The sequence below is a fragment of the Callithrix jacchus genome, chromosome 9 (genome assembly GCF_049354715.1).
Source record: "Callithrix jacchus isolate 240 chromosome 9, calJac240_pri, whole genome shotgun sequence".
Lineage (NCBI taxonomy): Eukaryota > Metazoa > Chordata > Mammalia > Primates > Cebidae > Callithrix > Callithrix jacchus.
In genome coordinates this window covers 69,633,188-69,655,610 of record NC_133510.1, presented here as the reverse complement: position 1 = coordinate 69,655,610, position 22,423 = coordinate 69,633,188, and the positions used below count along the sequence as shown (strand labels likewise).

The 22,423-nt window shown below is 52.1% G+C and overlaps 1 protein-coding gene across 1 annotated transcript; it reads left to right on the top strand.

Annotated features, from left to right (window-relative positions):
- The first annotated feature begins 16,722 nt into the window (after positions 1-16,722).
- AQP2 (aquaporin 2) lies at positions 16,723-21,421 on the top strand. The gene is made up of 4 exons (XM_002752444.7): positions 16,723-17,114; positions 19,922-20,086; positions 20,413-20,493; positions 21,212-21,421. Exons 1-4 carry the CDS (start codon positions 16,755-16,757, stop codon positions 21,419-21,421), a joined length of 816 nt encoding a protein of 271 aa, XP_002752490.1. The 5' UTR covers positions 16,723-16,754.
- Positions 21,422-22,423: the final 1,002 nt, after the last annotated feature.

Genomic DNA, 22,423 nt, shown 5'->3' with positions numbered 1-22,423 from the left:
TCAGGAGGCTGAGGCAGGAGAATCACTTGAACCCAGGAGGCAGAGGTTGCAGTGAGCCAAGAGAAAAGAAGAAAGTGCTCTGGTCCAGGAGTCAGGGACTTGTGCTCACATTTGATATGTATCCATGGTTTGCTGTGCAACCTTAGGAAAACCTCTTTCCCTCTCTGGACCTCAGGTACATCCCCTGCAGGGTTAGGGTGGATAATTTCCTACCTTTTCACCAGAGGAGACACTGTTTATTATCTATCCCCACCCCCACTGCTGCCCTGGGTGCCATGCTTTGAAAAATGTTTCTGACTGAGCAGACTGCACGTGAGTGATGATTAATTTGTTTCCCCATTTCTTATTAACTGGAAGAAAGACCCATGGAGCAGACTCAGATCTGCAGCAGATAGCAAGTGGTGCCACCCTAGGTGGACAGAATTCCAGTCAAAAGCAGAGGCTCTTTCTGCCTGAGTGACTTGACTACAGCTTCATATCAGGGAAGTATGTAGAGCCTAGTGTACCCAGTGCAATTTAGCAAATAGCTTGAAAACACTGAAACTATTGTGCAGCCGTAAGCTCTGGGCCCTGGGCCCAGGAACCACTGAGAAGACAATCACTAACTTACCTTCCAGCTCTGCTAAGTCAAAGGTCTGGGGTCACCTAGCTGTCCTTGAAATTGACTGCAGAGTCATGGCATGTGAAACCCCTCCCCTGACCTGGGCCCCAACCCCATCCTATGTCCTTCACCCCAGCAGGACCCCTGCCCAGCCCGTGGCTGGAGTCCTAGGATACCCAGGGCTATCTCGTGTTGCTCCAGGGACTATTCGGAAATTGCTGATAGGACACGTAAGTCAGTAGAACACTGTGATCACTTCTCCCTACAGCTCCAGGAAGCTCCCACTAGTCCAGGAAGAGAACCTCCGGGCGATCTACAGGAATGCTGCCTGGCCCCTGCGGGCCTCTCCTCCTGCAGTCCTGGCTGCCCAGAGATCAGGCTCCAGGGCCTCACTCCCTTCTGTTTCCATTTCTGTCCATGATCCTAGGATAGGGTGAAGTCTGCTTGAGGACATTAAACCCCTTACCGGGAGCCAGAACCACACCCAGAATAAGTCAGAATCCAACTAGAGCTGGGAGCAAAGAGGGAGAGAGCTTATCAAGGAAGGACTTGGTCAAAGAGAGCTTCTTGGCCAGGTGAGGTGGCTCACACCTGTAATCCCAGCACTTTGGGAGGCCAAGGCAGGCAGATCACCTAAGGTCAGGAGTTTGAGGCCTGCCTGGCCAACATGACAAAACCTCATCTTTACTAAAAATACAAAAATTAGCCAGGCATAGTGATGGGTGCCTGTAATCCCAGCTACTCAGGAGGCTGAGGCAGGAGAATCACTTGAACCCGGGAGGCAGAGGTTGCAATGAGCCTAGATTGTGCCACTGCACTCCAGCCTGGGTGACAGAGCAAGACTCCGTCTCAAAAAAAAAAAAAGAGAGAGAGAGAGAGAGCTTCTTGGAGAAGGGAACTTATGGATGGATGCAGAGCTCTATGAAATGAGGGTGTGTGTCTCAGGTGGGGACATTGCAGCTGCAACAGTCTCCATGCAGTATTCTGAGCAGTAAGAGGGTGTGCAGGGGTGACCAAAAGGTCACCTCTGGAGGAATGAAGTAGCCAAAAATTCACTAGGGTGATGAGGTAGGCAGGAGTGGCATGCAATGGGTCTGCTGAGAATGTAGAACTTGATATCAAGACACCCAAAAGCCTCCATTGGATATTTAGACATGCTTGGGGCAGATAACTGAATGGCCAAGGACAAACAGCCCATCAGTCCAGCATCTGATCCATTTTCACTGTCTGCAAGGCAGGTGGTGGGCCTTTGCACATAAAGGGGATTGAGGGGTGAGGCCAGTAGTGTGACCTTGGGATGAAGGAATGCTTGCCTGCTAGTCCACCTGGGTAGGCTTCTTGAAAGAGCTGCAATTTCTGGAACAATGTGACAGGTGAGACAGAGGGCTTGGTTATAGGAAACAGTTTCTGAGCATGTGCTCTGGGCTGGCACAGAAAATAAGGGTGAAGAGTGGTGACCCCTGCCCTGAGGGCACTGGTCTTCTATGGAAGAAGGCAGACAATGGGCAACTGAGCATGGCATGGTTGAAGAGCTTGAGAAAGCTGTGATGGGGGATGGGAAAGTGTCTAAAGTCAGCTGAGTCTGAACTGTGTTTTGACAGATAAATAGAAGTTCTCCGGCTGGGCTCAGTGGCTCGCGCCTGTAACCTCAGCACTTCGGGATGCCAAGGTAGGCGGATCACCTGAGGTTGGGATTTTGAGACCAGCCTGGCCAACATGGAGAAACCCTGCCTCTACTAAAAATATAAAATTAGCCAGGCCTAGTGGCGCATGCCTGTAATCCCAGCTACTCAGGAGATTGAGGTAGGAGAATCGCTTGAACCTGGGAGGCAGTGGTTGCAGTGAGCCAAACCGTACCATTGTACTTTAGCCTGGGTAGCAAGAGCGATACTCCATCTCAAAAAACAAAAAACAAACAAATAGAAGTTCTGAGGGGTGAAGTGGGAGCATGCTCAGACACACACACACACACACACACACACACACCCTGACCTTAGAGTGGGAGCCCCAAAAGAAGACCCAAGGCCATCCAAAGCATAGTCACAATCACAGATACAGACATTAGTCTCTGGGGCGCAGGTGACTCCTGGCACAGTGAGCCCAGCTAGGGCACAGCCTGGCCTCTGGCAGAAGCATGGGTGGTAGATGCAAGAGCATGACTTTGGCCAGACCACTGGTGGAAAAGGGAGGTGGGTTCTGGCAGGACAGGTTCCCTGAGACCGAGCAGCACTGAGAGTGTGTGGCCGTGGAGTAAGGGGCCAGTGAGGAGGGTGATGGTGGGACACCTGTGGTGGGAGTTAGTGGCGGTTCAAGTCATGAGGGTGAGGTGGCAGCGGTGGCTGTGGCAGGGCAGCACTGCGGGGTGGTTAGATGCGGGGTTTTCAGAGTCCAGCAGACCTTGGTTTGCATCCCAGTGATGGTTGTTACCACTTCGAAGACATCCGGAACTTGGCCTAACACGTGGCTCCTGGGGGACTGGGGAGAGCCGGTCAGCGTCACACAGGGAGCTTTCTCAAAGTGCCTGTGCCCCCTGGCCCACATTCCCGCCCCTACTTCAGACAGCATGGCCTCCAGGCAGGTGGACAAGCATAGTGCCAAGGCCCCCACGGGTAATTCTGATCCATCCCTGACACCTTGTCTTTCTGCCCCAGAATGACTGTCCAGGAAGGCCATTGAAGAAAAGGAAGAAGATACTCTTCCTCTCAACTAAATAAACCACATGCAGCTCAGCCCAGCCCAATTCAACAAACTAGCCTATTCATTCAACACATTTTTCTCAAGCATCGACACTGGGCCAGGCATTGGAGACCCAAGACCCAACTCTGTACCCGTGGTGGGGAAAACAGTCCAACAGTGCTGTGCAGCTCTGTGATAAGGAAGATGAGAGTATTATTCCTCCTGGCATAAGGGACACCCAGGAGGGGCAGTCTTGGCTCATCAGGGAAGGCTTCCTGGGGGAAGAGTAGGTGAGGGCCAGGAGCCAGCCAGAAAGGTGAGAGATGGCCTTTCTGAAAGAAGCAGCCACCTGCGCACAGGCTGGAGGCAAAAGAGCAGAGCCGGCTCCCAGAAATGCTGGGAATCAACGTGTGGTCTGCAGGAGAGCAGAGGCAGAGAGACCAGGGAGCTAGAGTTCAACCTGCAGGCAATCGGGAGCCAGGGAAGGCTCTTTCTGAGGGAGGCTGGGGTGCACCCCAGGGCCTGTGGGGAGAGACCCCTGCACTCAGAGGATGACTTTGTGGGCTGCCCTGGGCTTCTTAGCAAGAGATACTGAAGGCCTGAATAAAGAGAGCATCCGGGCGGTGGTCCACGCCTGTAATCCCAGCAGACGTGGGATTTGGGAGGCTGAGGCAGGAGGATCACAGATCACGAAGTCAGGAGATCGAGACCAGCTTGACCAAAATGGTGAAACCCCATCTCTACTAAAAATACAAGAATTAGCCAGGCATGGTAGCACATGCCTGTAATCCCAGCTACTCAGGAGGCTGAAGCAGGAGAATGGCTTGAACCGGGGAAGTACAGATTGCAGTGAGCCAAGATCATGCCACTGCAGTCCAGCCTGAATGACAGAGTGAGACTCTGTCTCAAAAAAAAAAAAAAAAGAGAGAGCATTCATGGGCTCAGAGATGCAACCCCACTGTAGCTGACCCCTTCCAGGAGGCTGCATCCCTGTGCCCTGGGGCCCGCTGCAGGGATTGCTCTGGCAACCATGTGTTCAGCCATCACCATCCAGCTTTTCCCTGCTCTCCTCCCTCTTGGCTTCCTCTTCCCTCTCTCCCTCCCCACTCTTGGTGCAAAGTCTTTGGACAAGTCATCTGATTTCCTCCGCATCATCCCGACACCTCCTCTCCCCTTTCTGGCCACCCTGGAAGTGCAGCTCTCTCTCTGCGTGGTGATCGTCCAGTATCTGTTCTGCTTGTTCACCTCAGGTCCAAAGGCCTTTCCTGCTCCATCTCGATCAGTTCCTCCCAAAGCCACGCCCTGCAGCCTGTGTTTCCCACGCCTGCATGTCCCAAGCTTCAGTTAAATGCTCCTCTCTGGCTGCATCCCTCTGTGCTTCTGATGCTGGCTCCTTCATCCCCACCAACCTGTCCCAGAGTCTCACTCACCTTGACCTCCAGGCCCCCCCCCCCACCACTTTGCCCTCCCGGCCCAAGCTCCTCTGGCCTTCACACCTTCCCTATCTGCCACCCCCTGCCCAGTTGCCCGTTGTGCCTACACAGACACTCCAGGCTGAAGGAGCTGGCTGCCTTCCCCACTTCCAGCCCTGGGCTACTGGACCCCAGGGAGAACAGCAAGCTACAGGGCAGATCCTGGCCTCTTACCTCAAACAGGCTCTCCACTGCCCCACCCCAGCTCCACACCCCCTCCTCCCACTGCAATTATTCCAAACTCTCCCGTTTCTCCAGTCCCCCCACCACCCTTCACCAGTCTCCCTCTGAGCAACTTGCCTTCCTCCTCACTCACAGAAAAGACAGAAGCCCAAAGCCAGGAATGCCCTCCACTGCCTGCCACCCCACCTTCACATTTCTTTTTTTTTTTCTTGCTCACCCCACAAGGAGCACCTCCACATTTCAACATCAGGCACATCCCAATTTTCCTCCTTTCTCCTGAAGCACAGCCCTGGGTTGGGAGGAACCCATGTTCTGGAACCCAGCTCCCCATCCTCCATGGGCACCAGACTCCATCTGTCATCCTCCTCTGGCCTCCCTCTCCAACCTCACACTCTTCACCAGCTCTTCCCATAATCCCCGCCACTCCCCGCTTCTGCCTGACCTCCCATTCACTCCTACCCACAGCCCTCCAGCTTCTGCAACTCCCTAGAGTCTTCTCTAGCCTATCACAGAAGCATCTCAAACCCAAAACATCCAGAGCTCATCTCATCATTTCCCCCCAACCTGTCCCTTCTCCAGTGCTTTCCAGTGCTGCTCAGTAAAGAACGGCAGGGCATACCTGCACAGACGGAGTCATTCTGCACTCCCCCCTCCCTCACCCCAATCCAGACACCCTCCAAGTCTCCTGAAGGCTCCTGTTAAATATCCCAGACTCCATCACTATGTTTGTGCTGGGCCAGGCATTGACCTTGGAAGCTCTGGCATGCTATTCATTCAGGTATTCGCTCAACAAGCATTGCTTGGAAAGCCCACCCATGCTGCGCTGACTCAACTTGTATTCACAGTTCCCCCTCGGACCATCGCTCCCCTTGGCACTTGACTTCTCCCATCCTAGCACCCGTCACTGACATGGGCTTCACCTTCAGCTTTGTCTTGCATTCTACCTGACTTCAAGTTTAGCTGTGCCCCTCGCTACCGTCTCTGGCTTCTGTGGGCCTCCTCCTGGCCCTCAGTGAGGTCTGTCAATGGCAATTATGAGGAGGAGTTGTGGGAGTTATGAGGGCTCATAGCAGCAGTGGTGGTGATGGGGAATGCCTGAGATGGGGCTGGGGGGTAGTGACTCTATTAGAATTTTCTTAAGGACTTTTATTAATTTATGCAGTCAATAAACATTTATTGAGCACCTACAATGTGTGAGGCACTGAACTAGGCCCTGCGAATATGTCAGAGAGCAAAAAATATACAGAATCCTCCTGGAGTTTACAGTGCAGTGGGGGAGACATGTCATAATTATGACCAAGACAGGTGCTCTACCAGGGTGGTACCTGGTGCCCTGAGCATGTATCAGAGGCACTTGGTCCTCTCTGAGGAAGTGATGGTTATGCCGAGATCTGAAGGACAAAGATGTGTCAATTAAGAGAAGAGAGGAGGGTTGGGCATCCCAAGACCAGCATATGCAAAGGCCCCTCAGGGAGCAGAGGTAACACACAGGACAAGAAATGCTGGCTGGGCTGTCGGGCGTGGTGGCTCACGCCTGTAATCCCAGCACTATGGGAGACCAAGGCGGGCGGATCACAAGGTTAGGAGATAGAGACCATCCTGGCCAACATGATGAAACTCTCTCTCTGTACTAAAAATACAAAAATTAGCTGGACGTGGTGGCACATGCCTGTAGTCCCAGCTACTTGAGAGGCTGAGGCAGGAGAATCTCTTGAATCTGGGAGGCAGAGGTTGCAGTGAGCTGAGATCATGCCTGGCAACAGAGCAAGACTCCGTTTCGAAAAAAGAAAAGAAATGCAGGGTGGACAAGGACCATAAGGGACATACTTTTTGTTTTTATTTTTGTTTTGAGACAGAGTTTCTCTCCTGTTGCCCAGGTTGGAGTGCGGTGGTGCAATCTCAGCCCTACACCTCCCAGGTTCGAGTGATTCTCCTGCCTCAGCTTCCCAAGTAGCTGGGATTACAGGTGCCCCCCACCACAACCAGCTAATTTTTTGTATTTTTAGTAGAGATGGGGTTTCACCATGTTGGCCAGGAACTGGTCTCAATCTCCTGACTTCAGGTGGTCCACCTGCCTCGGCCTCCCAAAGTTTTGGGATTATAGGCATGAGCCACTGCACCAGGCTGGGACACACTTTTTAGCAATTGTAAGGTAACATACAAAACTCACCATTTTAACCAAATCGAAGTGAACAACCCAGTGGCATTTACTAAATTCACAGTGGTGTGCAGCCATCACCACTACCTAGTTCAGAATGTTTCACTGACCCGAAAATAAACCCTGTTTCACTCCCCATTCCTCTCTCCCCACCACCACCCCTGCCCCCCGGCAACTACTTATCTATTTTCTGTCTCCATGGATTTGTCTATGTTGGACATTTTATCTATATGGAATCATACAGTACCTGGCCTTTTGTGCCTGGCTTCTTTCATTTAGCATGTTTTGTGTTCTTTTTAGATAGAGGTCTCACTCTGTTGCCCAGGTTGGAATGCAATGGTGCAGGCATGGCTCACTGGAATCTTGAAGTCCCAAGCTCAAGGGATCCTTCTGCCTCAGCTTCCCAAGTGGCTGGGACTACAGGTCCATGCCACTGTGCTCAGCTAATTTTTTATTTTTTTTGTAGAGATGGGGTCTCGCTATGATGCCTAAACTGGTCTCGAACTCTTAGGTTTAAGCAATCCTCCCACCTTGGCCTCCCAAAGTTCTGAGATTACAGGCATAAGCCACTATGCCTTCAAAACATAAAATGTTTTTAAGGTTTATTCATGTTGTAGCAAGCATCAGTATTTCTTTCCTTTTCATGAATGAATAATATTTCACTGTGTGGCTATAGCACAATTTGTTTATCTATTTATGTATTGATGGACATTTAAATAATTTCTACCTTTTAGCTGTTTGTATTAATGTTGCTATGAACATGTGTGTACAAGTTACTGTTTGAACACTAGATTTTGATTCTAGGAGTGAAATTGTGGAATCAGATGTGTTTTATTTTTTAAGCAACAGCCCACACTTCTAACTGCATTACTTAAATTCAAGCAGTGGTGGGAAAGATAACATCTGAGAGTCATACTGTTATTTTTCAATATTTACAGTTTCTTTTCATCTATTTTTATGCAGGTTGCTTAAAGTGGAGGAGAACAAGCTGAGACGGGCCATCTCAGTAAAATGCCCCATAGACTGAATAAACTTCTTTGTATTGCAAGCCCCACCAGGCCAGGGATCTTTGTCAGTTTCAATTCCTGGCATATTTCAAGTCTAGAACAGTTGAGTGGCATATGGTTTGTGCTCACCACATGGCTGGTGCTCAATAAATATTTGTTGCATGAATAAATAAATACAATGAACTGCCTCAAATGTGCTAAAATCTCAAGAAAACAGACATTCATCAAGTAGAACCACAGGAGAACGGGCCGACATTGTGGCCAGAGGTGGATGGTTAGACATGGGAAAGGACTTCCCAGAACTATGGGACCCTCAGCCCTTGGGGAAGCCTCAACTCCTATTCTTTTAACACCCGCCATGTGCAAGTACTTTTACAAATGTTTATACGGCAGCTCTGAGAGTCTGCGTGGCTGTGGATTCCACAGCCAGGCAGCCTAGACGGTGGAACCTGAATCCATCCCCAGGCTGCAGGTCATGCAGGCCTTGCTCCCGCCATGGGGACAGTGGTCCTCAATCCCAAAGCCAATGCTCAGCCCTGAGAAGGCCTGGGGGTGAGGTCAGCTCAAGGGTACTCAAGGGGCCCTCAGAAGAGCTGTGGAAAATACACAGTGTAACCGGAGGAGGAAGGAAGGATGGCAGCCGAGCGTGCAAATTGGAGGCTGATATTGAATTGCAGCAAAATGAGCAGAGGATTAGGTGCCCCACCTGGACCCACCCCAGAGAATACCAAGGTCTGGGCCAGGCCTTGTGAGAAGCTGCAGGCCGATTCCCAGGTAGAAGCCAGGCCTGATGAGCAGGGGCAATGAGGCAGGGTGGGTGGTCCCAGGCAGGAAGACACCATTGATTTGGCTGAGGCCCTCCTTCCTGAGCCCTCCACCTTTAGCCTGGTCATCACTCACTCACAGAACTCCTCTTGGTTCTGGAGACAGAACTGGGGGGATCAGAGCCAAGCTGAGACCCTATTCCAAGTTCCTGCCTTCAGAGAGAGCAGGGGAGAGGGGGATAGGAACATATCCAAACACCCAGGATTCTGATGGGTAAGGAAGGGGAAACTGCCTTGACTGAGTAAGTCAGAGAAGGCTTCCTGGAAGAGGGTGCGGGGTGTGGGGCTGGGTTGAGATACAGGAAGATCTGGGTTTGAATTATAGCTTGGCTGCTTCCTAGCTGTTTGATCCTGGGCAAACCTTTCATTCATTCTACATATTTTGGAGTTTCTACTCCATGCCAATCATGTGTGAAATGTTGGGACAACAAAGGCGAATTAGATCTGGCTCTTGTCCTCAGAGCTTAAGCAAATCATCCGGGTGGCGTGACCCACGCTACGGTGGAGGTGGAAGACAAGACACAGTGGGCGGCTTAACCTCCCTCAGCCTCCCTATCCCTAATCCACGTGATGGGGTTTGTAACCACTTCTCACATCGTTGAGAGAAAAGGGTGAGCCTGACTCAGAGCTGTGGCAAAGGAAGGGCAGGGCGGGATTTGAGGACAGGCACAGCGCTGTCAGCAGCTGAGGCTAGGGAGGGGCAGGAGAGGGTGTAAAGCAGGGCGGGAGAGAGCAGGGCTCTCTGGGCAGAGGCTAAGCCAGGTCCTGCAGATCACCCAGTTGTTTGAGTCCCTGAATGCTGGAGGCAGGCACTGGAGAGCCAGGACAGTTCAGCCGCAGCTCCTCTGAGCAGGGAGTCAAACAGGTTTGGGTGACCTTTGTGAGCAAGGTCCCAGGGTGTCACTAGTTTCTACTTACTTCTCTGTAATGACCCCGGTGCGGTCTGGCTCTGACAGTCACAGCTCCTCTCTCTCCCCATAGGGCGGAAACAGACACCAGCTCTCCTGGACCAGCTGGTAAGACCTTTCCGGCTGCCCCCCAGGCCTGAGAGGAGGCGCCCCGAATGTGCATGGAAGCGCAGGGAGCTAGGAGGCTACAGAGGCACCATTGGCTCTGGGGCCTGCAGTCTAGACAGCCTCCTCCAGATGTAATGGGGGAGGAAGCCAGGGACTGGGAGGAGTTCAGAGGTCAGAGGAGGAACATTGTTAGGAAATATGCCCTCCTGCAACTCCTCCTCCCAGCTGCTCTCCCTTCCTGCCAGTGCCCACAATGGCTCCCAGCTGCCTCCTGTAAGGAAGCTTTATTAGCCTGCAGTCTGTACTCCTCCACACCACAGAGCTGACAGGACCCCATTAGTCAGCTTATTCAACCCTTCCCTGGTGCACGAAACCTTGCCAAGCAGGTAGGAACTCACCATTTCACAAAGCAGCGTCATTAGAAAGGTTTCCCTGGCCCTATCCCCCCATACCTAATCTTTGTCAAATGTGGGCAGACTTGTTCCTGGCCCCTTCTCATCCCACCAATGCACAAATGCACCTGCTCCCTCTCTCCATCCAGGCTCCAAGAATCAACCTTTCCCCTGAATCGGGTCCCTGAGGACCACCACGTGGCTACAACACAGAACGTTGGGGGCAGGGCACAGGTGGGCTTAGCGGGGTATAAAGGCTGGCAGTTTGCTCACTGATTCACTTGACAAGCATATACTGAGCACCTCTGAAGGGCCGGGCCCTGTGCTAGGCACTATGTTGCCATGGTGAGCAAATCCAGAAAAGGACCCTGCCTTCTAGGAGTTCCTGGTCCAGAGGAGAAGCCCAACTCTGAACAGAGAATCACATCTGTGAGCAACACAAAAGGCAAGGCAAACCCCGGCAGATGCTCCCTCCCAGGACTGTGTGTTACGGGCCTACAGGAAGCCGCTCCCAGTGAAAAAGAGATTTTTCAGCCAGAACCTCTAGCAGTGGCTTTCAGACTGTGAGTGGCAACCCATTTGTGGGTCATAAAATCAATTTCGTAATTGTGAACTGAATTACTTGTTAGTGAAATGGAGAGGAATTTAAAATATCACACTTAGGAAATACTGTTTTGTGAAATGTTAGTTTCAGTTATCTATCTATCTGTCTGAGAGATCATGTTTATGTGTTAGGAAATTAAACGTATTTCTTACTGCAGGTCTCAATCAAAAAGATCTGAAAGCCACTGGCCTAGAGTTTGAGGAAGAGTTAGCCATAGAAATGGTGGTGACACAGGTTCCACAGAGAAGAAACAGTAGGTGTCAGGCTCTGAGATGAAAGGGCTAGAAGCGGGGGACACACCAAGTCCAAGGTCTGGCCTTGTCTCGTGGGTAACGGGGAGGCACGTGAGGTTATCGAGATCCCATCTTCATCCCTGGGCCCCACCCCATGGGCAGGAGGGAAATGGCAGGAAGCTGTCTTTGTGTCTCCCCAGGAGCCTGGACCTGTGACCTTCTCCAACTCCACCTGGGCCTCAATTGTCAGGACCTCCTGGCCTTCGAGGTAGGGGTTTGGAGGAAGAAATCAGCCTATGATTGGGAGAAGGCTTGAATTTCTACATTCACAGCTTGCCTCTGTCACTTACTAGCCTTGTGATCATGGGCAACTTGTCTAATCTCTTTGTGCCTCAGTTTCCTCCTTTGTAAAATAGGTCTCATAGAACTCATCCCCAAAAGTCCTTGTGAGGATTTAGTTTGTAACCCAGATGTCCGCAGGCCTCCAGTAAAAGAATATGTTTTTAGTATAAGCATGTATGTCCCAAATATTGCTTGGAATATGCTTATACTAACAAAATCATTTGTTGCTTATCTGAAATTCAAATTTATCTGGATGTCCTGTATTTTATCTGGAAATCCTACACAGAAATTAACTGTCTAATGCTGTGTCTCAGAGCTGCATGGATCCAATGCCCTCCATCCTTCAGAGGCTGTCTGAGGCCCTGGGCACGACTCCCACCCTCCTCCCGGCCAGCGGCCGGGCCAGGGGCTGCTGGCTTCCTTCCATCCTGCTTTGCTTGGTCCCTTCTCCCTCAGTCCCCAAAGCACCAGCTTCACAGGCCTGCTGTGTGACCCCCTTTTACCGATTTTTCAGGGAGAGTAGAGGGCATTTGTGACTCAGCTCTCAGAGCAGGAAACACACCTCTTGTCAACCGTCACAGTGCTCAGCAGGGGGCGTCCTCACTGGCCAAGGCCACCACCACTCAACCCTGCCGAGCCCCCAGACACCCTCCTCCACCTAGCCTTTTCCACCCCCCTCCTCCTCTTTTAAACCATCAGCAACCAACACCGTAATCCATGTCTTATTATTCAAAGATCTTAAGCACCCTTTCCCACCTCGTTGTGACCTTCATTGTTTCAGGGAGTGAGTTAGGGATTTACCTTTACAATAAAAAAAGTTGTCTCAAAGCCAGACTACTGGGCTTCTAATTCAGCCTTCCCACTTACTTGCTGTGAAATCTCAGGAAAGTTACTTAACCTCTCTCTCTGCCTCATTTTCCTCATCTTTAAAAAACAGGATGATAATATTTAGCTCCTAAGACGAGCATGAGGATTTAAGAGAGCTGATATATCCGAGAATGTCTAGAACAGTGCTTAGCAGAATGGGCATTGCACATGGGTTTAGTCTTGTAACTGCCGTGTTTCACCAGTTCTAAGGTCTATCTCGTTTCTCATCATAAGAGCTCTTCCACTTGTGTGGCAGCTGGGAGTGGCTGCCATTGCTGGCTCTTACTTAAGCTTGGTCAGGTGAGTTCCACGCCTTCAGCTTAATTGCTGTTTAAAATGTCTTCAAAAAGGTTACACTGTGGTTTAGCATTTAAACACAGTTATTGTGTATGCAGAAAGGCGGGGAAACGGAAGAGCGGAGCAAGATTTTGATATTAGTGAAGCAGTTATCATTGAAGAATGACCACAATTTCATATTTCCTTGCAAAACAGCAGCCAAGTGTTTTATGAGACCTAAGAAAAGAAGAGCCTCTCCTGAAGCAATCTAGGGACAGAAAAAAAGAAACAAGAAGAGCCTCATAAGTAAGTGGAACTGTTGTGTGGTGGTGTTTTATTACGAAGAAAAGGGCGAAATGATTGCTAGTCACACGTGAAGCGAGGGAACACCAGCAGTAAAGCTTGCAGAATATCTGAGGCTTGAAAAGAAATGCTGGGAACAATAGCGGACAATCTTCTAAAGAATGGCACATTGCCAGTGCTCCTGATAGCACAGAAGGTGACACCGTGTAGGAAAACATCAAGGGCTCTGAGTCAAAGAGGGTTTCAGGAAAATTGGGCTCTGAATGTGAAGAAATTTGGGGACTATTTTAGCCAATTTGTTTTGCCTATAATTTCCTTTCATACATGCACAAGAGCAATTTTAACTTTAAAGACTGATATCTAAATGAATCTAAAATACATTTTTTTTAAATACAGGGTCTCGTGTTCACCCAGGCTGGAGGGCAGTGGTGCAATCTCAGCTCAATGCACCTTCTGCCTCCCAGGCTCAAGCAATCCTCCCACCTCAGCCCAGACTACAGGTGCACACCACTGTCCTCAGCTAATTTTTTGTGAGTATTTTTTTGTAAAGACAGGGTTTTGCCATGTTGCCCAGGCTAGTCACAAACTCCTGGGCTCAAGTGATCCACCCACCTTGGCCTCCCAAAGTGCTGGGCCACCAAGCCCAGCCTAAAAGACTTCTTTCAATAAGTAAAATTGAAAATGGTGAGAAATCAACTTGGGGGTCATTTTCCTTCTCTGATTTTTAAAAATTGTTGTTTTTAATTGTAGTAAGATACACATAACATAAAATGTACCATCTTAACCATTTTTAAGTGCACAGTTCAGTGGCATTAAGCACATTCACATTGCTGTGAATGCATCAGTAATTTTTGTCATGTTTTAATTAATAGTGCATCATAGACACGTAGATTTCCTAAGACACATAGATTTCCTTTCCCTTCTCCCTGGCATGAAGGGCAAGTCAAATGCAAACACAGGCACAAGCCGGGTCATTTTTGGCCCCTTCCCCTCCTCCCAGACTAGGGGCCAGATCAGAAGGTGAGTCCTGACTACTATTGTAAGCTGTGCAGCAAGTCGCACTCTCTCTGGAATCCATGTTCTCATTATATAAAATGAAATCCACAGGCAAGATGATCTCTAAGATCCCATCAGGTTCTAAGTGTATGATTGCGTGTTAAGTGTACGATTGCATGATCGAACGACCACACAACACACACACCATCACAAACATATGAAATTCAGGTTGGGGCTTTGTGGGCTCCAAGGAGAAGCTGTCACACCTATTCTGGGTTATTGGGAAGCAAAGAGATTTCACCCGACTGGATTAGGAGTGGTTCTTCCCAGAATCAAGGATCAGTGGGGTCACTCTCTCAAGATTGCGAACACCTTGACCAAAGGAGGAGAGACCAGAAACGACGTGTGTCCCATCAGAGAGCACACAGCAACTCGATGCTTGGGTGTGGAGTTAGAAACCACTGTCACAGGTTTGGTTCCTATGAGGTCCAAAGGGAAGGTTTTCCAGGGACTGCTGGACTGCATTTGAGAAACAGTAAGATAATGAATGGGAAAGTATTTTGCAACTGAGAATGTATTAAACATATATATGGGGACTTCCAGGCTCAGTCCTGAACCTGGCCAGGTGGGGTGGACAATATGTCAGAGGGTCAGGAGAAGTCATACATGAAGCCACAAAAGGAAGGAGTGGGGAAGGCATGTTCACTGGGTGGGGACAGAGGCACACCCAAGCCAGAGCCCTCTGAGTCCTTGTCTTTTCCTATATGCGGAGTCTGGAAGTGGGGCCCAGATCCCTTTCACATAACAGGGATCTCCCTCTCCCTCGGATCTTCTCCTGAAGGTGGGGGAAGAGTGCCAGGGCACCTGGTGCCTAAGCATCAGGGCCGGTGTGAGGCACTGGAAATGTATCGGAAAACAAACCTCACAGGAATCCCTGCTCTTTTGGAGCATCCCTTCTGTATGGGTAATCTTTATTCTTTCTTCCTCCCCTTCCTCTTCCCCATTCTCTTCCTCCTCCTCCTTAATAGCAGGAGTCATGAGTCCCCATATGTATGTATGATACATTCTCAGTTGCAAAATATTTTCCCATTCATTATCTTACTCCATTCTCGAAACAACTTTATGGGGTAGGCATCAATATTCCCATTGCCCAGATGAGGAAACTGAGGCGCAGAGTGTGGCTCGGCAGTGTAGGGTGTGGCAGAAAGCTCCAGACCAGGCTCCCATCCCAGCTCAGCCACTAACCTGCTGGAGCACCTGAACAAGTCACTCCCCTCCCTCTGCCTGTCCTCACCCCTCCTCCCCACCCCACAACCCCATGATAAGACACAAGGCGCTCCACTCCAGTCTCCAATCCCTCCCAGATTTCTGTTCCTGGGACTGTGACTTGCCCAGGGACCTGCTGGACAGGAGCTAGAGCAGGATGCAGAGCCCGTCCTCCTGCCCCCACTCTGAGCAGGACCCTGCTGTGAATCCCCAGGAGAGGGAGTGAGGCTGGAGGGATTAGGGAAGGGCCAGTGAGTGGGGCTGGGGAAACTGCTAGACTTGAATGCCTCCAGGACCCCAGTGGCCACAGCAGCATTGACGGCAGAAGGCAGCATGGCCCAGATGCCAGGCTGAGTGGACACCAATGCCAGAGAGCAGCTCATCAGGCATCACAGCCGCCCGAGCCTGCACCGCTCACTGTCCCACAGAAATGTCTTTCTCCTGTGGCCAGAGTGTCCTTTAGCTCCCCTGGGTTCCTAGGACCTGTCACAGCTTCTGGGACCCCAACACGTGAGTGTGCAAAGACCTGTTCTCCTCAAAGTATAAATAACACTGCGAGGAAGGGCTGATATTCATGGAGCACCTACTGTGGACAGGTGCTGCTCTGAGCACTTGACATACGTCGTTTCATGCAATCCAAACCCCAATCCACTGGGTCAGTTTTATTCTCCCCATTTTACAGAGAAAGACAAGAAAGGTTAAGCCATGTAGATGGAACAGGCTGATGCTGGAATGGACACCCTCAGCTTCCTCAGCCACCCTCAGGTTGACTCCATCACTGAGGACCAGGGTCCCAGTGCCCCACAGCTCTAGGAGCTGCTATTTGGCAGAGGCTCCCAGGAGAAGGTGAAGCTTAATGATTTATGGGTGATTAGCTCAAGAACGCAAGCACAGAAGAGACAGACCTTTCTGCCTTGGAGACGTGTTACAAGCCAACCAGTTATTTTTCATCCCTGTGAAGCAGGAATAATTGGAGGTCTGACAGAAGAGCTTCCCAGTCCCCAGAAGGGGCAGTGCTGATGCACTCTCTCTTAGTTTTGGGTGAGGTGTTGCCCCTGCCTTGGTCAGCAAGGCAGTGAGAGAGAGAGAGCCACGGGGTGAGTGAGAAAGAGAGCCACTGGGCACAATCCCCACCAGAGATTCCCATTTACAAGACCCCGTGGGTGCTGGGGGAGGTCCTGGGGCAGCAGGCCTGTGGTAACGAAGGGAACAAACCCGGAAAACCAGGGACGTCAGTCCTTATCTGGAGCTCATTAAATGGGGAACATTAGTCAGCTGTGAAGGCCAAGATGGGGTGATAGGCACGCAGGTGGGCTGGGAAGGGGCATGGGGGCAGAGGCCGCCATGGAGGAGAAGAGGTATTGGCCTCAACAACTCCACCTCCCGGCCACATGCCCAGATCCAGGATGGAAGGACCCTATAAATGCCCATGACCCAGCCTCCCCAGAGGCCTCGAGAAAGAGAGCGAGAGAGAGTGAGAGAGAGTGCGGGGAGCCTCCTGGCCCTGTGACGGCTGGGCCAGCCACACAAGGCTTAGCATGTGGGAGCTCCGCTCCATAGCCTTTTCCAGGGCCGTGTTCGCAGAGTTCCTGGCCACGCTCCTCTTTGTCTTCTTTGGCCTCGGCTCGGCCCTCAACTGGCCACAGGCCCTGCCCTCTGTGCTACAGATCGCCATGGCATTTGGCCTGGGTATCGGCACCCTGGTACAGGCTCTAGGCCATGTTAGTGGGGCCCACATCAACCCCGCCGTGACTGTGGCCTGCCTAATAGGCTGCCATGTCTCCTTTCTCCGAGCCGCCTTCTACGTGGCTGCCCAGCTGCTGGGGGCTGTGGCCGGGGCCGCTCTGCTCCATGAGATCACACCAGCAGACATCCGTGGGGACCTGGCTGTCAACGCTGTGAGTAGCTACAACTTTGCCATCCGCAAGGGGCAGATCCTGGGGAATCCCTTGTAAGGAATGAGATGGGAGGGATAGGCTCTGGGTGAGGTGGGGAGAGAGATGGAGACAGAGGCAGAGAGAGAGAGAGGCTGGAGCCAGGACCACAGCCACCATCGGAGGCTCAGAATAAAAGGATCAAGGATGCCAGAGCAGAGGCAGGATGCAGGCAGACTGCTGGCTTCTTCCATTACAGTGAGGACCAGGCTTTACCTTAGCAGGGGTTAGTGTCCCAAGCAGACATGCTTTCCAAGCTGTGGGGAGCCTTGGAGTGCTCGTCACAGGGTCCTCAAGAGAGAAGAGGGGCCCAGCATTTCTTCTGCTTCAAGGGTGTGCAGGCCCATGGCAGGTGCCCCTTACCAGCCAGGCACAGACACACCACAGCCCTGCAAGCAGCGATGAGCATTCTCACTCCTCCAAATCCCTGGAGCCCAGGAGTTGGCTGCTGATTACATGATACAGGGAATAACTGGGCCCCATGGGCCCTTTGGGAGCTGAGGGTGGTGCCACAGTCCCTTCCCCCATGTCCCACCCACTTCCTCTCTCAGATCTGTTCGGGTCCTGTGAATCCAAGGAACACGAGAGTGGAGGAACGACCTGTGCCCCCTGCAGATCAGCTCTCACTCTGTACCCCCATCCCAAGCCAGGACAGCAAGCACCTCTTTTGTGCCTCAGTCTCCAGTATTTCTTGGCCTGTTCCATCCCTGGGCCACTGGACAAGAGCCTCAATGTCTCTGATGAGTCCTGCATAATCTCTATGGCCACTCCCTTCCCTGCACAGGTGGCCCTTCCTCATTTTTTTTTAAACGGAGTCTCACTCTGTTGCCCAGGCCGGAGTGCAATGGTGCAATCTCGGCTCACTGCAACCTTTGCCTCAAGCCATTCTCCTGCCTTAGCCTCCTCAGTAGCTAGTATTATAGGCATGTGCCGCCACACCCAGCTAATTTTTGTATTTTTAGTAAAGGGTTTCACCATGTTGGTAAGGCTGGTCTCAAACTCCTGACCTCAAGTGAGCCACCACACCTGGCCTCTGTTCTTTAAAGAGAAAAATATGATGAGGCTGGGGGCCAAGGGCCAAGGAAAGGCTAGGTGGGCAAGCTGAGGAGTGGGCTCATTTCCACTGAGAACAAAATTAGTTCAGTTTGCAGCAAGAAGAGGTCCAGTTAGACTGAAAGAGGAGCTTCCTGGGGGCATGGCCAGGAAGTTCTTCTCTAATAGCAGGGCACTGGGAGCACTAAGAGGCCACGGGGAACATGCTGTCCTCCTCCTCCGTCATTTCACAGCTGACTGGGGCCCTCAGAAGAGAGAGAACAGGGAGGGCTCCTCCATGCCACTTCTCAGCATTTATCACCTTGAGGACCTGGGGAGAACCCTGCCTGGCTGGAATGGAGCAGTGGTGGGATCAACTTTCCCTGAGTCAAAGGAGAGCCAGATGACCCTCAAGACCGTCCCACATGTTCCTCTGAGGACACTGAGAGCCAGCCTGGCCAACAGGAAGTTATCACTGGCATGCACCGGTCCTGTGCCAGGCCAGTCATCATCTCAGCCTTGGTACAAGACTATAAGGGAAATTCTGTGATTCCCCCCTATTCTGAGTGGTAAATTGAGGCTCAACAGTCAATTGACCCAAGTCACAGAACCGATAAGTCATTTCCAGTCCTCACACAGTCCTCCAGAATCCATTTTGTTAGCCATTTCACAGAAGGAAAAATTAGGCCAAATTAAATAGTCCCATGGCAAGTCAGAGGCCTCCAAAGTGTCTGCTTCTAAAGCTCTTTTCACTGTCCTCTAGAGGCACTGCACTGGACAACAGGAGGGACTGAAGTTAGACCCTAGAGAGACCAAGGGTTCCAACCTGATGTCTCAGGCCCAGGGGTGGGGTTTCAGGGGCTGGGAAAATAGCGTGGGAGCTGACAGCTGTCAGTGTTGCGCCCGGTGCAGGGCCCAGCCCCAGAAGGCAGGGTGTAGGGTACAGGGTGACAAACCCAAGGAGAAATCCAGTGCTGGGTGCAACCCAGTTATGAAATCACCTCTTTACTCAGCCCCGAGTTCTCTCCTTACCCAAGGCAGGGTCTGCTGAGACCATGGGCAGCCCACATGGGTGTGGAGGCATTGCCTGACACAGCTCCAGGGCCCTCACCCCAACCTCCAGAGGATATGCAAGGAGCAAACCCACAGGGCAAACCTGAGGCCTGAAAGGCAGTGGGGAAGAGGCAAGGGTTAGGGAATGAAGTTATGCTGGACTCAGGGGGAAGGGGCACACTAGGACCGTCCCCAGGACCTGAGTCCCTAGACCATGTCCCAGGGAGCCATTCAACCTCAGGAAGAAAGGCTACCGGCCTCTCATTGCACAGGTTCTGATGGTCTAGAGGGAGAGGAAGATCTTCCTGCTACCCGACCCAGAGCTTCCTGTAGCAGCTGAAACCTCTTCCCTTCTTGTTCTTCAGGAAACAGAAATTCCGGATCTCAGCATCCTTTTCCTCTCACACTGCAGGCTCCCAACCTCAGCCCTGAATCCAATGGGCTGCATAGTCAGTTTTCCTACCTCTGGCAGGGGGACCATGGGCATCCTGGGGGATCACAGGCTGCCTTTGGGCCAGGGCCCAGGAAGAAGGGATCAGTCGTTCCAGCTAAGGTGTCTGGCAAGCCCGGGTGTTCTGGCTCCCAGACCAGAGCCCCCCTGGTGCCTCAACTGCAGGTGGACAGGAAGATGGAGCCAGAGAAGAGAGTGTGCTCAGTGTCCTCCCACCTGCCTACTCTGTCCCCAGCTCAGCAACACCACAACGGCTGGCCAGGCTGTGACAGTGGAGCTCTTCCTGACACTGCAGCTGGTGCTCTGCATCTTTGCCTCCACCGATGAGCGCCGTGGAGAGAACCCGGGCACCCCTGCTCTCTCCATAGGCTTCTCCGTGGCCCTGGGCCACCTCCTCGGGGTAGGTCACCACCACAGGTTCCAGCCTTCCTGGAGGGGCAGACACAGAGACCACTCTAGAGACAGAGACCCCAAGAGGGACATATATGCAGAACTCTCAAGAGGAACAGACACCACAGAGGTTTGACTCCCAGATACCCCAGAGGGACAGATATCATTCCAACCCCAAAAGAATACAGAGCTCTAAATAAAACATAAAGTTAAGTGAGGTTAATTGTCCATCACAGGGATTCCCTTTAGGCTGAGGTCAAGGACTGCAGGGCTGGGCGAGGGCTTCCTGCCCTGTCCTCACCTCCCTTCTCTCTTTGATTCCACCTCCCACTGCAGATCCACTACACCGGCTGCTCTATGAATCCTGCTCGCTCCCTGGCTCCAGCTGTCGTCACTGGCAAATTTGATGACCACTGGGTAATGACTGAAACCCCCTGCCTCCCCTTCCCTAAAAACTCACTTTAGAGGGAGAGCAAGGGCTGGAATCGCGTGAGATGGGGGCTCAGAACGGTACCCCAAACCCTTCACACTCCTCCTGGGGTCCTGGGGAGCCTTGGGTTCCAACCCTTGGATCTGATGTCAAAGACTCAGTTTCCACATCTGTGAATGAGGACGCTGACAGCTTACCTCCCTGGCTTCTTGGGCACAGTAAGTGAGGTTGCTGATGTCACCTAGACAATGCAGTGCCTGGCCCTTAGAACCCTGTAAGTGGTCATGTTTATGCTAGCTAACCCTTTATTTTTAGTATTTAGCACTTATCTGGTGCTTAGTATGTGGCGGGCCTTGTTCTGAATGCCTTGCAAATATTAACTCATTCACTTTTCACAACTACCCTCGGAGATAGGCATTCTTACGGTGAAAGGAGACTGAGGCACAGAGAGGGCAAGTAACTTGCCGAGGTGCACACAGCATTTAAGTGGTAGAATCAGGATTCACACACAGGCAGTGGCTTCAGAATTCGCACCCTTAACCCGGCACTGACAAGTCTTCCCCAGCAGCTGGCGTTTTCACCGCTAATTACATAAACAAGCATTTTACTAGAATAACGGTGGGGAGGAGGGGTGCGGCCGCAGACTGAGGCTCTGCGTGCCTGTGCTGGCACGGGTGCCAAGCTACCCTCTCGGCTCGCCTGCAGGTCTTCTGGATCGGACCCCTGGTGGGCGCCATCCTAGGCTCCCTCCTGTACAACTACGTGCTGTTCCCGCCAGCCAAGAGCTGGTCGGAGCGCCTGGCGGTGCTGAAGGGCCTGGAGCCGGATACGGACTGGGAGGAGCGCGAGGTGCGGCGACGGCAGTCGGTGGAGCTGCACTCTCCGCAGAGCCTGCCGCGGGTCAGCAAGGCCTGAGGGCCGCCCCGACGTAGGCCCGTGGGGCCCGAGGCAGAAGCGCCCACCCCGCCCTTCCTCTCCCCCAGGTCTGAGGTTGACCCCCAGCGCAGAGTAGCTGCTTCCTGGACGTACACGCGGAGGCCAGTGCTGTGAGCAGGCGGAGAGGAGGCTGCGGGGTGGGGGAGCCCTGAGCCAGGCAGCTCCCCTGCCCTGAGGCTGTGGACAGCCAGCGGTGAATCCTCCAGCCTTTTGCAGGGAACTGGGAACTCGGAGGACTGAGCTAGGGAGGGAGGCAGGTGGGTGTGAAGAGGGAAGCTCTGGAGAGCCTGCACCAGGTAGTGGGTAGGGAGTGTACATACCCCTGCCTTGGGGGTTCTGGGAACGGTGCACCTGGTTTCACTAGTGTGCGAGTGCTGTGTTCATCCCCGAGTTATCCTTTGTCCTCATGTACAGGGTTGTGGGTGCCCCTGAGTGTGAACAGGTTTGCCTGCGTTGGTGCAAGTGTGCATGACTGGGGACTTCTCACTTCCCCTTGCACCCCTTCCTCACCAACATGTCATAGATCTGCTTCCTCTGCAGTGGGTGAGTGTGGGTGCCAGTCATCTCCAGGAGAAGGGGAAGAAAGAAAGGAGGACACTTTGAGAAGGCTGAAGGGAGGGCCTTGATTTCCAGCTGCTATCTGGCTCCTCCTGAAAAATTTCCCCACCTGCAGCGCTGGGCCCCAAGACTTGCTGGGACTCATTGCTGGAGGTAGAGAGGTGTCAACCAGAGACTCCCCTAGAAATGCCCTCTGGAAGACCAGGCGTGGTGGCTCCTGCCTGTAATCCAGCATTTTAGGAGGCTGAGGTGGGCAGATCACCTGAGGTCAGGAGTTTGAGACCAGCCTGACCAATATGGAGAAACCCCATCTCTATTAAAATACAAAATTAGCTGGGTATGGTGGCGCATGCCTGTAATCCCAGCTTCTCAGGAGGCTGAGGCAGGAGAATCTCCTGAGCCTGGGAGGTGGAGGTTGCAGTG